We start from the raw sequence: 17047 nt of genomic DNA on the forward strand, positions 1-17047 counted from the left end.
GCCCTGTTAAACTGCAGCAGGTATGTTGGTTAGGCCAGCTTCAAGTAGAAGAGATCTGTTCACCATGTGCTTGCTCGTGGCAATGCTTCAGCTACCAGTTCCACAGTAGGTGTGGAGGGGAGCTGGTTCCTTAGAAGCTGTAAGGAATGAAGGTCAACGCTTTATCTGCAGGAGCATATCAAATTCATGGCCCCAAAAAAAGTGTCAGACCTTGAAATCTGATTCCCCACCCCTCCATGAAATCTAGTCTTGTGTGTTTTTACCTTTTATTATACAGATTTCATGGGGGAGACCAGCATTTCTCAAAAGGGAGTTGTGGATGGGTTGGAAACTGTTATTTTAGGGAGGTCACAGCATTCATTACCACTTTCTAGCTGCCCACTTCTGAAGGCTGTGCCCCATACAATTACCCTACAACTCTTTTTTGGATAAGGACCCCTACAATTATAATGCTGTGAAATTTCAGATTTAAAATCCTATGATCATGAAATTGACCAAAATGGAACATGAATTTAGTAGGGTCCTGCTCATCTGACAACAGTCCAAGCCAGTGAACTCCATGGATGACCAACTAAGTGTCCCAATTTGGTGAAGAAAAAAAATCTCCAAAACAAGAGCTCACCGCAGAGGGCCATAGAATCTGGTAGAATAAAGGATGCTGGTGATAGAGACGGACCACGTACTCCCAACAATAATCTCTTCCAGCTCACCTGTTTATTCCTTTCTTTCTCTGGTCATGTAAAGTTCTGCACAACTTCCTGACAACCCACCACATTAGACCTTTGAACATGGATCCTCTATTAATATCCTCAGCAATGTATTTTGAATAATTTGTAATTCCCCCTTGCAATGAGATGGTATGAATTTTTGTGTTCCTATTGTCTCTAAATTTCTTTCACTTATGTTTCTTGTGTTTGTGTGTGTTTAAAGTTCTTACTTTGTATCCCTCTACCTCCCCTCCCAAAAAATATACGTAAGGCTGAAATCAATATTATTCTTCTAGCAGTGTAGAGGAATCACTCAAGTGAGATATGAACCATAGTATTTTCAAAGAAGTTAGGTACATCTCCAGTCTTATACTTCAGGGTTCACATGGAACTAAATTTGGCCCTGAACTTTTACACTGCCACTAGATGAACAAGTATGGGTTTGGTTTCTTAATCTCTTCCCCCTCAATTGTGCCTTTGGTTTGATTGTTCTTTAGTTGTTCTCATCTAGCCCCTCCGTCCTATGCCTGATCGTCTTTCGGACAAATATTTGGCCTGCATACTTTCCCACACCATCCTTCAGACACAGCATTACAAAACAGTTTAGAAAGCCTCTCTTAAAAATACTCTGTGCTGAAGTAAGAGAGTTTAAAATGGGGTTGAAAAAAGGAAAATAGTTGAGAGGGGGAAAAAAACCTTTAAAATTGAAGGTGAAAATCAACAGAATCTGGGAACATGGAATATGGGTAGTTTCAAGTTTTCATCCCTGGTTTTAGGTTTTTAGGGATTAAAAAAAAAACTCTTGATTGTGACAGTGATTCCCCAAAATCTGTATATTGTAATCCTGGGGGGAAGTTTTTGTAACCAGTGCCTGTTGGGTCAAGGTTTTAAAACTCTCTTGCCAGAGTGGGGAACAGTCCGGACAGACGTCAAGACAGAAAATTAGTAAAGCACAAATAAGGCAGCCAGAGAAAGGAAGGATCAGGTAAGAATGAATTCTGGCAATGTTTACAAATGACAATAAGCAGTCAAAGGTATGTCTAACACTACAGACTTATTTTGAAATACAGCCGTTCTCCGAGATTCGAACAAGTTACGGACCAACACTTGGTCCGTAACTCGGATCACGTAGAGTTACATGGCGACCGCGCTGTTCGTAAGCGCGGATTGCCGTTCATAACTCGGATCTGCATTTACGACCGCTTTGGTTGTAAGTGCGGATGGTTGTAAGTGGAGGTGGTCGTAACTCTGGGAGTGGCTGTAGTTAATTCGAAATAAGTTATTTTGAAATAACATGCCTACACATAATGCATTTTGAAATAGCGCGTCCACACTAAGTGGACTGTGAATCACATTTAAGGCTGGCCGGAACCAGTTCTGGCAGGGCACCAGGTCAGGAATTACCTTGTGTGGCTGCTGCCTGAGTCTAACTGAGGTCTGTGCATAAAGGGCCTCTGCCCGGACAGCCAGTTCTCAGGTTTCCCTGCTTGCTTGTCTATCTCGATGAGGGAGAGCAAAGCATTTTTGTCTCGGCGTGCTCTGGTTGCCCTCACTCAGGACATCACAGCACTCTGCAACATGGAGCCAGAGCTGCCCCTGGGCACTCTGGGGTTTCTCTTGGATGCGTTGCTGTGAGCCCAGCTGCACTTGCTGCAGGCCGCCATCCAGGAGGCCCTGCAGGAGAGCTTCCACCCTGAGAAGCACTAAGGCTCCCTGTCTGCTCCACTGGGGGCTTGTGCCTCATTCCTCCCTCACATCCTTCCACTTAGCCCCCCCCCCCAACCCTTTCCTGATGTACAGTAAAATACACATTTTTCCATAAACACAAACTGTCTTTATTTAACAAAACTGGGGCAGGGGTTGGGGGGGGGGGGGGGGGGGGATGAAACTCTGGTGAGACTGGGGAAAGGAGGCAGGAGATGGGAGGGGGAAACCTGGAAGGAGGGAGCTGGAAGGGGGAAGCAAGGGGGAGGGGAAGCTCAGGGCTCAGCGGTGCGGATCACGCCAGGCCAACTGTCTCCTAGTACCACAGATGCAGGGGCCTCGGCGTCCCTGGGGGGATGGGGAGGGGATGAAGGGTGAGGAGGTAGAAGGAGAAGCAGGAGGGGGAGGAGGAGTGGTAGCTGGGAAGGCAGTTGGCGCTGGAGCAGCAGGAGGCAGCACACTCTGCACCAGGGCCTGCAGGTGTTGGCAGATGGCATGGCCCTGTGCAAGCTGCTCCTGCCGGAGCTCCAGGTCTTCTTGCACCCAGTTCTGGAGGGAGCAGTGAGGGCTCACAGTGCCCCCAGGTGCTGCTGTCGGTACCCCTGCACTGCACAGGTGGTCTTACAGAGCCCTCGGGTGCGGGAGCAAGTCCCAGGCAGGGTGGTGCGCTCTGCACGCGCAGCTGGTGTGGCTGTGGGGAAACAAGAGAAGTGGTCAATTATCCCTGGGGACACAGTGGGTGAAGCCCAGCCCCCCTTTGCAAGGTGAGGATGACGGTTCCCTGCACCATCAGAGCCAGTGTGCTTGCACACAGGCTATGTTCAGAACGTCCTGCTATCCCTGGGAGTGGGACCTGCCCAGAGACCGCACCCATGCCCCTGTGCTGTGTATAGTGTGGGTGAGGTGGAGGGGAGATGTCCCCTGCCTCTGTGTAGAATGGCCTTGTGAAAGGAGGGTGTCCTGCTGTGTCCCACCCCGGGGTCAGGAGCATGTCATGTCTCTTCATACACGCATGTAGCTAACAGACCAAGACCCCTGTGTGGCAGCCAGCTGGGGCCACGTGCACAGGTTGCTGTGTGATCTGTGGTAAGCAAGGCCCATGTGTGCGGTCCCTGGTCTCCCTCCCCACCCCCCAATAAGGGGACAGTGGCACTCACATGTTGTTGCCTGCCCGGATGACACTGGTGACGGGCCTGCTGGGACGGCTCGGGAGGTCCTGACTGCGTGGCACTCTCCCTCTGGGCTCCTACAGCTTCTGGCGCTCCTCCTCCATGCCCTGGTCAGGGCCGTCTGCTCCAGGACCGATGACCCCTGGGGTGGCATGGACCATCCCGACCCCCAGGATGAGGTCCAGGGCGTCAAAACAGGGTCAAGTGTCTGCCCCTCTTTGGGACCTGCCCCCTGTGGCCCTGGCATAGACCTGCCACAGCTCCTTTATTTTCATGTGCACCTGCTCCTGAGTGCGCATGTGGCCTTTGGCAGCCAGGCTGGCAGCCATCCGTCTGTAGACAGCTATGTTCCTGTGTCTAGTGCGGAAATTGTGGACATTAGAGGCCTCCGCCCAAACCTCAATGAGGTCCATGATCTCTGCACTAGAGCAGGAAGGTGCCTGCCTTCTCCGGCCCCTGGCAGGCTCCTGGGAGCTGGGGGACTGGGCCCGGGGAGCAGTGGAGGGCTGGCTGGCACTGACTGCCTGGCTCATGATGGGGCCACTGGGTCAGGGGCAGTGACTGCTGGCTCTGTGCTGGCAGGCCTAGAGCTGGAACAGGCACTATGGCCAGAGTCTACCCCTTTAAGGGCTCCGGGGCTAGGGGAGAGGAGAGGAAGTTTTCCTGGTTGTGCCCAGAGTGGCCACCAGGTCACCCTGGGAAGGGCTGGAGGCCCCCTATTTCAAAATAAGCATCTACAAAGTGCTTATTTCGAATTAGCTATTTTGAATTTGGCATTATTCCTCGTAGAATGAGGTTTACCAAATTCAAAATAAGCGCTCCACTATATCGATTTAATTTCGAACTAGCAGTTTGGCTGTGTAGACGCTAGGACAGTTATTTCGAAATAACTTTGCCGTGTAGACATACTCAAACTTAATAGTTCAACTGTAATATGATAATACATTTCCTTCTATTAAAATATTGTCATAGCCAAAAGACAAATGTCGTAATTCAAAAAGCTACAAGTGTGACAAACTGGGGCATCAACTTTCAACAAAATATAATACAATAAATCATCTGACAAAATATTGCCTAGGGCAGCAAACACAATTGTTAATTAATTGAAAATGCTTTAAAATATATACATGCACATCACTTACTATTCGGTGGTCCTGTTGCTTGGTATGGTTGGTAGGGTGCTGAAACAGTAGGCCGAGAGAAGACTGGAGGTTCCTCTCCAAATACCACAATCATAATTTGAATCAATCCTATCAAGTCTGACTGTGGCTATGAGGGAAAGCGGATAAAAAGCTGCTGATTTTTTGGTACCAAGGATAGCTTAATTGCCTAACAATAACTTACTACCATCTCATCACATACTACTGGTCAGCTGAATATTTTTTCCTCCTATTTACAGACCCAGTCTAGTAGATTCCCAGTTAGTCAGCTTGTTAAATAATCAAGAGAAAACACGGCTTGAGTACTGCTGATATAGAGCTAAATTCTGGACCACATATGGTTCCATGTGAATTACATTATTATAATGACTGAAGAAGATTAAAACTACTATAAAAAAAGTTTAGTTATTTTCAAAACCAAACCACCTCCAGGTAAGGAAAATTAAGTACACAGAACTAAACATTCTAATGGTTTCTACACACGTAACATGCAATTTTGACACGCACAGCACAATAGATTGCTGCAGGCCATGAAGGAGTTGAGCATAAACTTCCCCAGTGCACCAACCAGCACTAACTGGTTCCAGTTATATTTCCACTTTCAGATGGACTAAAATTCATATCATACAAAAAGAAAATGTGTGTCCGCAACATAATTTCTCTTAAAACAAATGAAGATTAAGATCACTATTGGAGTAGCAGCATCCTGTATTCAACAGCCTCATTTTCAATGCAAATAGCATAAAAGATCAATTATATTCAATTAGCAGCTCAGTGTTAGGCAAATTCCAAATTAGGGATGTAAATTCCAGTTAAACATTAAGTTGACCTAATGTTTAACCAGTTAGCTGAATTAGCGGGATTCCCAGGAGGGCAACTGTTCCCAGGAAGGCAACAGCTAGAAGTTTCAATAGTAAGTGAAGTGCTCTCCTTAGCAAGAGCTGAATACTAATGAGCAAAAAGGGACAAATACCCAAGAGGTATCAGAGGTGAGCAGAAATGTGAGGATATGCTAAATGTTGCCCTTCCTTTTACACATAAATCAGGAATTTCCTAGAGTGCCTTTGTTGTTGTTCCTTAAATAAAAACTTTCAATGTGAAAATCCTGTTTTATAGACATGGCTTGAAAACAGTGTAAGTGCTCTCTGAAGGAGTTTAGAACATAAACAAGTTATAAAGACAAAGCTGTCAAATGTCAATTTTTAATAATCTTTTTCAATAGACTGTTAAGGTTTAAACATTAGGACTGTTCTATAAACAGCCCATCTTCTCCGTTTCCCTTCACATAAGTTAGTGCCATAATTTTATTTCATGGACATCCCTGAAAATCCCTAATTTGCCTTCAGTACTCTCTCTACTGGTCTCTCAAGGATCTATTTCCAATCAAACCTGTCAGGCACATAAATACATTCCCCTTCTGACAACACCAATGCTGTGCTTCTTAAGTAGCCTAAAAAGTTGTCATTAAGCAGGCATAGCTAGCAGGCTAACAATGAAAGTGATATACAGAATTAATTTAAGGCAGTAAAAGTAAATATTCAGATAACAGTTTCTGATTAAAAGCTGCAATCCTATGTCCATTCAGTGTCAACTAACTTTCCAGCAACATGATGGTTCATTAAAAAAAATTACCAGTGCTTTATGACTCAAAGAAACAGTTACTAGAATTAAGAAAATTGATAATCTAACGGAATTCAAAAGTAATCAGTTTGAAGGATTTCAGATTAATTATACTTACATGTTTCCACTCATGCAGATAAGGAAGATATATCTTTCCATTTGCATCAACATGCTTCCCAGTTTTAATAGTCATTGAACTAGTTGGTTTAACAAAACAAATTGGGGGATTGAAAGGGTAGGTGTCCAGTAGCCACAGACATATCGGGATATTGTATGTATTACCTAAAGAAAAGTTTTAAAAGATCTCAATTTATTCTTCCTCAACTCATTTTGACCTGAAAATTTTAAATTAAACTACTAATAATTACTCATGACTAGATTATCTTCAGATGACAGAATTAATGTACGAACCAAGATTTTAATTACACTGACGGATGGGTATTTAAATTCAGCTTCACCAACTACATATTTAACAAGGAGCTCCTGGTTTAGCCATACACTCTGTGACTATAATTTACCACTAAAGGTATTTTTACACATGCCCAAAACACTGCAAGTCCCCATCTCTAAATTATCCTTAGTTCCATCTGTGAGTTGTTTGCAGCCCTCTCCATCAATTGGCTACCAGATTAGGAAATCAAAAGCAAACTTTTAAAAAGGTTGTTGAATGCTGACAGTAGCACTCCTGTGAAGTAATGATGTTGCAGCCTACTATCAGATATGTAGAGTAGCGGAATATTCATACAACCATGAAATAAGTATAGCTTGCATATTATGTTAGAATTCCACAGCACAGCAGAACAAACAAAGCTTTTAAAATGTTACATAACAGTAAAGTTTTCAAGAGAATAGTGATTATTAACTCTGAACAATCTACAAGCCCAAACAATTGTCCAGGTAATTTGAAAACAAAGGGAAGCTATAATGCATACCTCTATAAGGCACAGGAATGGTTCCAGTGAGGCTCATCAAGTCCCTGGATGAGCCATCATTAAAAACTGAAAGACAATACATACTGTGGAGTTAGCTTTGTGTTCAAGTTACATAAATCTTCTCAAGCCTATGTGACTTATATGAAAAGAAGAAACACACTTTTTCTAACTATCACATATCTATAAATTGCTAAGTATCCACAACTGATTAACATCTAAAAATAAAGCTGTTTTTAGAGATGGGGAAGACTGGTTAACAGGTTACCCATTCACATCCCTATTAAGTACAATAGCTCGATTACCCATTCACATCCTTATTAAGTACATTAGCTCGATATTTCAGATTTCTCACACTGCTGAGATTCATAACTAGCTTGTGTCTTTTAGAACCATTGTTTTAGGATGTCTATAGATGCATACAAACATCAGTGCACTGAATTTGCATTCTGTTCACATTTTGAAAGACATCCTTGCAACTATATAAACTAGAGTGGCGTTTTTTTAAAAAGAGAGTTTAGACTCAGAACAGGGGAAATCACATCTCCCTACAAATGTAGGGCTGTCTCAAACTCAAAGCCCCACGGATAATATGAAAATGCAGCCATATAAATTGACACACAACCCTGTTAAGGGTTAAAGCTCTAAAAAGCAATTTAGAAAAGAACAAGTACTGCTATGCAGCAGGCTACAATCATTTTCATTTAGAGTTCAAAATGGAGTTGACATTTTGAACACCATACTATAATACAAAAATCACGTGAAGAGGTCTGTTCTCCATTCTCCTCTCAGTCTTTCAGGATTATTTCAGGTTCTTTCTCCCTGGTAAATGTTTTAGATTACTTCTCCATAACTGCTGGTTTGCATTTTTTTCATTTTAAAACTTTAACTGTTTTTAATTGTTCTAGATCTCTGAATATTTCTCCAAATTGAAGTTATCGGTGATCATCAGTGACTCTTTACTCCCTCATTTGGATCTTCTATACAGAAATTAACTAATTCCAAACTTCAAACAAGTTTCTCCTGAAGTGTTCCCTGGATTTCTCTCACATTTAATAAATGGTAGCAATAAATGGTTGTATTAAAAAAAAAAGTTAATGAAAGGAAATTTCCACTGATAGGAAATATTTATAACAAGCATTACAAAAAATTCTGAAACTACTTTCCCACACACTGTTCTTTTTAAATAAATATAGCAATCAGACCATCTTATACCAGTTGAACCTCTCTAGACCAGCACACTCTGGTCCAGCAACATCTGTCCACCAGCATGATTTTAGTTAGCCACATGTCCACTTATCATGGGTGGGGCCAACTTCCCACAATCCCCTAAAGTTTGTTTACAGCTGCCAGTCCTGACTCTCACTGTTCTGTGCTGTTATTTAGCTCTAATTTATCCCTAAACATCTTGCAAAGCCCAGTGGAAGGGAAGTGTTTGCAATGCTGCTAGACAATACTGGCCTCCCGTGGTTCAGCAAATTCTCTTGTTCCATGCCTGTCAGGTTCTGAGGGTGCCAGACTAGAGAGGTTCTACCTGTAGTGCAATGGAGCTGAATTTTCATGCTATCGAGGAATCTATGGGAACAACAGACTAACTATTGAGCAATTCACAACAGTACCACTTCTCCATAGGATCAAACAAAAGCTGAGCTCTGAGGAACAAAGCACTTATTGTCAACATTAAAGGGAAAAGATTCCTTTGTACATTTCTTTTTCAACAAGAGGTCTCTATTGGCATGTTTTTGCCCAAGGCAGATATGATCCAGTCAAAAGAATGTATTTATCCAGAGAACCTCAAATTCCATAGTCTAGTTTTAGTCCTCACTGCTATTTACTAAAGTATAAAACAGTAAAAACTTATTACCAGATTAAGGTACCAGTTACCGACTAATTTTTACTATTTGTGCACTTTAAAGCTGAAGAAATGCCATGACAATACACTACACACGTAAATCAGCAACAGAATAGAAGATTTTCTTATGCTCAACTCACCATATGCATCCATTACAGGTTTGAGGTCTTTGTACTGGGTAATAACACTAGTGGTTTCCTGCACCGTGAGATCTCTGTATTTATACTGAAAAACAAAAGCATTTAATGCCTATGCAGTCTATAAGATGCAAAGCCATAAGTTTTGTAAAATTCTACCATGCACTGTCTACAGGAAAAACAACTGGTCAAAAATTGCATTCACAAGGCTCTAAGTGAAGCAGTTACCTATAACAGTCAAAACAGACAGCCTTAAAAAGCCCATGTTTCTAATTTGCAAAAAACATGCAAGTAATTTTATGGCTAAAATTCAGACTAGTTGTAAATCAGAAGAATAGAATCAAAACTGTCCCATGTGGAAAAGTCATGAGTTATCAAATCTATTTTCCAGTATATGAAGTAATACCACAAAAGTTTACATTTCTTATTAAGGCCTTTTTATTTGTTGTACAAAGACAAACATAACAAAAGCAAAGAAAAATTAATGGGAAAATACTAAAAAGCATCTTTGTGGTTTTAATAACTCTTTCAACCTATACAAGCATCACAGATATAGCAATCCGCAGTGTCTTTGGGAATCATGCTGTTCTAAATGTTGTGTGTTACAGTGCGTTAGGGGGATTGCATACTACTTTTGAATGAATTCTGTTCCAAAAGATTAAAAATTCTGCACACAATATTTTAAAATTCTTCAAAATATGCGGAATTTTGTCAACACAATATAATCATGCTGATTTTAATTATTCTGGTAATTTATTTCAAAATAAATGTCACCAACTATATGTAACAATACAGGCAACACAAAAATTAAGGAAATGTTTGACAAAGATTTCTTATTAGAAATTTATAGAAAATTATGAGTATTATAATAATTCATTTAAACGACAATGCAGATGCCATGCAAAGGCTTGGGGGAGACAGTGCTAACAGAGGAGAAGAGGGAAGGAGCCTGGTGTAAACTAGGTATGTAAATCTCGTTTAATCAATTAACCAGTTAAATGTTATGTTTAAGCAGTTAGCTTAAATACGCTGCAGCATGGCAGGCTGGAGCACCTCTCACTTGTGGTGTGGCAGCCCCAGCCATGCAGCTGCTCCAGTCAGCTGGGTGGCCAGTTAACCACAACTGGTAAGCATCACCTGGTAACTATTCACATCCCTATTGTGTACTTGGAGGGCTGCTGGGGCATGGGTTGGAGAAATACGGAACAGGGTTTCAACAGTGGAATGTGAAATATTTGTTAAAACATACAAACTTATGTGGAAAGTAATCATGGCCCATAGTCACAATTTTTAATGGGACAGCAAATGCTCTTTGCTACTAAAATATATTTATGTGCAGGGACATAGTGGTAATCGCAGCAGTATTGCTTTAAAAGCAACATGTAAAAGATACATGTTTCTGCCAATCCCCCGCCTTGAGTTTCATATTGTGCCAGTGAGTGGCATAATTTTCAATGAGTGCTAGGGTGCATGGATTCAGTAGTGCTGCTTATACTGAAGACTGAAACTTAGCGAAAAGTATTTTTGTGTTTTATTTTTTAGTGTCTAAGCAGCATGTGTGAGGAATCCTCCTATAGAGAAGAGATAATGTGGAGACAGGGTGACCTCAGCATAATGGCAAGTGGAAGCAAGGTTGTGTTCTCCCCATAAAGTCAAGCAGATGTCAACAAGTTGTGGGCCTGGGAAGGGTACAGGTAGTTCCAGTCTCCAGAAGCATACTAAGCTGAAACAGTAGCAGTTGTACTGCTGTCTCATGGACCATTTCCTTTACACTTGTAGACCAGCTTCCATAGCAGCAGGGAAAAACAGATGTCATGAAGACCTGTAGAAACAGGCAGGCTCCCATATAATTCAAGAGCTGTTTTTTAAATTGGCTCCAATCACAGACCAGCTCCTGCCTGGCAGCAGCACAGAATGACACGTGCCTCCTTGGGAGTGGGGCCACAGCGCACTGGCTGTTAGCCCCACCCTGAGGAACTATAAAATAGTCAAGTAACCAATAATTCATGAGGTTAATCGACTAATCAATTAACTGATATTTAACAACCCTAGTGTCATCTGTAACTGCTAACCTGCACAAGGACAGGTAAAAATACACTATTTCCAAATATTTTTCTATGTGAACTTTTACAGTAGTTGCTACAAGGATGTTATAAGCATCGATGTGAGGGCAGTATCCCTGCAACTATAAATGGAAGAGGGAAGTCAACACTTCAAAAAAGTTTCAGAGCCCATGTGTCAACAGCACAGACTGAATACTACTCATATTTAGCAGTCTCAAATCTGTTCAAATATAGTCCCTGAGTACCAAACTTGTATCTAACCCAAAGGGATCTCTCTGGCCCTATAACTACTTATACAAATATCCACACTGAACGATCACCCTTTTTTATATCCAACAAGAGAATGCTCTTACAACAACCCTGAATCATATCTTGCAAGACTAGAGATATTCATTTCACAACTAAGTCTCAAGCTTTTCTGTGAAGAAGCTTTGACCTTCGAATTTTTTCCCTCTGAACCACAGAGAACAGACATTGAGGAAAGACTCTGAATTTTTTCTTTTCACCCTTGAGTTTAGTATCCAGAACAGTAAAAACTAAAAGTGTCTTCAATTTGTCTGTTTAATTCAAGAGAGATGAATTGTCATAAAATGACCAACACACTACCTGCCATAATATGCAAATTCAGTGACCTTGGCATCATCAGTGAAAGGAAGAGGTAGCTTCATGTGAAGAGGGCTGCTAACAAGTACAAAGACTAGGAGTCAGAACTTTGGGTTTTATTCTTGCATGATCCCAATCACATCATTTAGCCTCTCAGTATAATAGCTGATTATTAATATAACAGTCATGATTAAATGTTGTGAGACTTGTGTTTGAAGGTGTTATGTGTATAGTATTTTTTTATGCCTGAAATAACTTGACATTTCAATCCTAGATTTTCATCGAAGACAGAAGAAAACATTTATTATCAAGCAGAAAAATATTGTAATGATATTGACTTGTACTTAAAACAACAAATTCTGGTTGAAGGCTTATAATTTAATTCAGAATGTTAAATCACTCCAAAATATATTGCTCGATAGTAATTTCAAGTTTCTGGATTGACATTTTCATATTTGATGGAAAATGGTTCTTTTTTTAAGCAACAAACAGAAAAGTGAACTTTGGCAATAATTTGATTTTTCCTCCTTACATTTAGAAAGAATATTGTTGCAGTGATTGCTTTATTATTCTGGTTGTTCAATAATTTATCATTTCTTGCTTTGAACAGGCATGTGAATTATTAAGTTGGCTACTGGTGTTAGCAGAGTAAATGCTGCAATTGTCACTTAAGCAATTTTTAAAGACAATTGAAATACTGAGAGTCTGACAGACACTGCATACAAAAGAATGATATTTGAGGGGAATTAATTCTGATTTCTGCAACGATGGACTTTTGCCCAATTTTGAGTTATTTTCAACTATGTCTAATTTCAAATTACTTTCAGCTATATCTAGCAATTATGTAATGTTTGCATCCTTTCCTTTTCACTCTAATCTGTATTAAATAAGCAGTTTTTGATTTAATATTTTATGTCCTTTCAAATAACTGCCAGACTGAATAAAGGATCAGAAAGAATCTCTAGAACTCCTCCCCACCCTTGTGCTGCTGCCTATCAGACACAGGTAGGGATATTAAAATGCTGGCATTTAAGTAATCGAGTATTCAATTTTTTAAAAATTTGTATTGACTACTCAATTAGTTGATAGGCAGCCTGGCTCAGTTCCGGCTCGCGCTGAAGTCTGTGTGCACAGCGGGTTCCAGGGGGATCTGGGACTTCCCGTGCACAAGGACCGCTACCACGGAGCAGCCCCTGACCTCCCCATCTCTGATACAGGGGCAGGGATGTGTGGCACCACAGAGATGGTGCTGGGGGGGGAACCATGTTTTAAGCCGGTTCTCCCCAGCAATGGCTCCTGCTTCCTGATACAGAGGCAGCAAGGGGGTGGGGGAGTGAGTAGTCAACTACTCCTTTACATCCCTAGTGACAGGTGACTCCTGCCCGCCCCCTCCCCCTGTGCTGCTGCCTATGTGGGAAGCAGGAGGTGGAGGAGAAGGCAGCGGGGAGAGAGGTAGGTGTGTGTAATCATGCTGGTTAACCCATAAGCCTGGGCTTATCCATTAACTGCATACACATTTACACACTGAAATCACTCAGGTCCACAACTAGGTGTCCCATTAAAAATAGTCATACCGCTACACTTACCACTCTAATAGTCTACATTTATTTAGAGGTCTTTCAGCCAAGGAACATAATAAAGCACTACAGGAAAATGGACCTACAAAGGTAAAAACGATTTGCTCAAGGTGAGCTGGAGTCCTGACTGCTCAGCCACAGTTTAAGCCTATGGCTTGTTCAGAAGATTAACAAGAGGGTAACGTCTGAACCAATGTCAAACTGAAGTGCTCAGAGCCCACGCACAATGCATGACGGAGACCCAATTATTTTCTACCAGTGACTAACACCAAGTTCGCTTAGGTCCCAGGCAGAATGGGTGGTTTTCCCAACTATCAGTGTTTGACACACACAGCCAAAGCAGCTGCATTCTGCTGACTCCTACATCAGCCCCAGGAGCCACGACCCGGCAGGACCTACACAGACTTGTCGCTCGGCGAGGGATGGTGGCAGAAGCAGAGGAAGGGGACAAGGGGCTCGCTGAGACACCAGGAAACGAGGCCCCACAAGCAAGAATCCGTGCAGCGCCCCGCAAAGACGGGCCACGCCCCCCCGCCCCCCAAAAGTGTCTCTCGTAGGCGGGCGGTGCGGGTCTCGCCCGGCCCCGCCCCAGCGCGACGCCCAGGACGGGAACAGGCAGGGAAGGGAGCGGACCGGGAAAAGCAGCCGGTTCTGTGAGGGGTTCATGGGGGCCCCAGAAGAGACCAGGCCGGGGGGGTAGGGGGCGAGCGCTTCCCAGGCAGCGGAGTCTCGGGAGCGGCCGTTTACCTTGGCGAGCATCTTCTTCAGCTGGCTGTCGGACACCGCCATAGCGGCCGCGCCCCGCTAGCTGGCTGCCGTTGCCACCGCACAGACGAGAAAGCGGCCTGTCGCGCGCCCGCAGCTCCTCCTCCTGCATAAACAGGAAGACCACAGCGCTCTGACTTCCGGCAGGACCCACTTCCGCCGGCCTACACGTCATTTCCGAACGCGGGCCCTCGGCACGTGACCGGAGCGCTGTGGAAAGGTCATGTGATATGCGCAGGCATCGTGCCGCTGCGCCTGAGCTTGGGAGAAGCGCAGAGTGGTCTGGGGCGGCCCTTTTACAGGGAGGCGTTTAGCTTAGGCGTGGCTCGGCCGAAGCGCTTTTGAACGTTTCCCGGGCAGATAGCCTGCTTCAGCAATAAAGAGTCTCCAGCCCTGCGCGCTCTGTAATTGTTTTTTGTCCAAGTGCAGAATGAATTTTGTTATATGCACCACCCTGGAAGTGAGGCATCCCCTCATCTCCTTATTGGTGCACATTGGGATGGAGTGCCCCCCCCCATATGACATGGACTCATGAACATGACTATACATAACTCAAAGGTGGTTTGAGCAAATTATTTCATGTAACCCATCAATCTTCATGTCATGGTCTTCTGGTTCTGTTTATTTGACTCTGTTGTATGTATCATGTGCATGTGTAAAATTAGGCAGATGGAATTGGGAATACTTTGTGAGTTTCAAATGCGTGAATGGGAGTTATGGAAGGTGGTACCTGCAACTTCTAGATGAGCCACTGTTAAACAATCTTTTGTCCTAAAGCCTGAGCAGTAGTTGGTAAGGAGTGGCCTCTACTCCTTAACAAAAGGAATAGGAAAGGCGAGGCCTGGGTCTTTTGGCTGAGCTGCACCTGAAGGAAGGAGCCCGAGATCCCAGGGTGGGGAGGAGAATCCTGGTTTAGAGTACAGCTGGAGAAGAGGTTTTAGGGTGAGTTTAAGTTTGCTCAGAGGTTTCAATGTAGAATTAGTCAAGCAGTTTTATTTGATTTGTAACCTATTTCACTTATTACTACTTAAATCCTACTGCTTCAACTTAATAAAACCTTTTTTATTTTCTATCAAACCCAGTGTAAGCAATTGTTGCCTGGGGAGGAGGGGCAACCAGTGTGCACATTCCCCCTTCATTGCTAAAGGGAGCTTACCTAATTCTTAGTGGTTTGATCCCCTCTGGAGAGTGTTCTCTCAGGAGGCTGGGCCCTAAACTGCACTCTACTTGGACCGGAAGTAGTTCAGGGTCTGTACTGCTTCTTGATGGGGGCAAGGACCTCAGCTCGGGGCCTTGGCTGGGGGAGATCAGCAGAGCTGGCTCAGCAGGACCCGGGCAGCGAGGAGCCCCAGAGAGCAGGAAGACGAGTGGCAATGACCATGTCAGCACCCCAGGAGGCACCCAAGGGGTCATCTGTGACCACACCCCGTCACACACACACACAACCAAATTCATTATGCATCTGAACAGTCTGAAGTGGGGAGTGTGTGTGTGGGGGGCAGAACTTAGGATTGGGTAATGATGGGGGGGCAGGAGAAGAGTAAGGGCTCAGGCCAGGAGCTGCAGGCTCTGGAGTAGGACAAAAGTGAGGGATTCAGGGTAGAGGGGTCTCTGGGCTGGGGCAGAGAGCTAGGATACAGGAGCAGATGAGGTTGCCAGCTGAGGGTCAGGCCTGAGGCAAGAGTTAGGGGGCGGGCTCTGAGAGGGAGGGTAGAGCAGGAGGCTGGAGTGCAGGAATAGATTTGGGCTACAGCAGTGAACCCCAACCTTTTGGGGCTGCTGGGATGGGTGGGGGTGGGGCTGCATACACACTGCGTACCCGGGGGTAGGGGTCGCACATGCGCTGGGGGTCCAGGGCGCAAGAATGTCTCAGGCCGGCCCTGGTCACTAGGCAGGCGCAGATGAGGTTGCCAGCTGAGGGTCAGGCCTGAGGCAAGAGTTAGGGGGCGGGCTCTGAGAGGGAGGGTAGAGCAGGAGGCTGGAGTGCAGGAATAGATTTGGGCTACAGCAGTGAACCCCAACCTTTTGGGGCTGCTGGGATGGGTGGGGGTGGGGCTGCATACACACTGCGTACCCGGGGGTAGGGGTCGCACATGCGCTGGGGGTCCAGGGCGCAAGAATGTCTCAGGCCGGCCCTGGTCACTAGGCAGGCGCACATAAATGCCCCGGCAGGTGCTATGGTGCCCACGGGCACCACGTTGGGGACCACTGGGCTACAAGCTTCAGTGGGGTGGTGTGTACTTCCAGGGGCTCCCTATTGGTAGAGTAGTGAGGATAAGGCAGGTCCTCTGCCGGCCCTGCCTTTGCCAGCCACTTCCAGGAGCTGTGCTTAGTCAACACCCAAGCTATAGGCCAGGGTACTTGATGCACTGTCCCTCCAGCTCCCGTTGGCCATGGTTCCAGGCCAAAGGGAGCTGCGGAGTCAGCACTTGGGAGCAGTACACATAGCCCATAAGCACAGGGGTGATCAGAGAAACTACAGGGACATGCCACTGGCACGTACGCATCCAGTGGCGGGCGGGGCTGCCCAGGGTCGGGTTTCCTACCTGTGATGCATAGACTTACCCCAAGACAGGTGAAATAAAGCTGCAGGCTGGATCTGGGCCATAGGTTTTCCATCCCCTTTCTTAAAGTGCATCTCCCCACTTTATCTCTAGCAGACTGGGCCTCACCCTCGGGGCAGCACAGCACAGCACAGATTGCAAAGGGAACAATGCCGCCAACAAGTCCACTTTACTTGTTCTCAGTGGTGCAGTGATGG

The 17047-nt window shown here is 44.5% G+C and overlaps 1 protein-coding gene across 2 annotated transcripts in view; it reads right to left on the reverse strand.

Moving 5' to 3' along the window:
- Window positions 1-14486, reverse strand: part of TSG101 (tumor susceptibility 101) — a 44585-nt gene extending 30099 nt beyond the window's left edge. Inside the window, exons 1-5 of one of the 2 annotated variants that reach the window (XR_012903653.1) lie at window positions 14269-14486; window positions 9282-9366; window positions 7293-7358; window positions 6479-6642; window positions 4723-4849 (exon numbers count right to left, since the gene is read on the reverse strand). Coding sequence is in view for 1 of the 2 variants with exons in the window: in XM_075928110.1 (XP_075784225.1) it covers window positions 4723-4849; window positions 6479-6642; window positions 7293-7358; window positions 9282-9366; window positions 14269-14310 (484 nt within the window). In the remaining variant the exon portion in view is untranslated. The remainder of the gene's footprint in view (window positions 1-4722; window positions 4850-6478; window positions 6643-7292; window positions 7359-9281; window positions 9367-14268) is intronic. The other variant, XM_075928110.1, reaches the window with a different exon arrangement.
- Window positions 14487-17047: the final 2561 nt, after the last annotated feature.

Source organism: Pelodiscus sinensis, chromosome 4, assembly GCF_049634645.1.
Source record: "Pelodiscus sinensis isolate JC-2024 chromosome 4, ASM4963464v1, whole genome shotgun sequence".
NCBI lineage: Eukaryota > Metazoa > Chordata > Testudines > Trionychidae > Pelodiscus > Pelodiscus sinensis.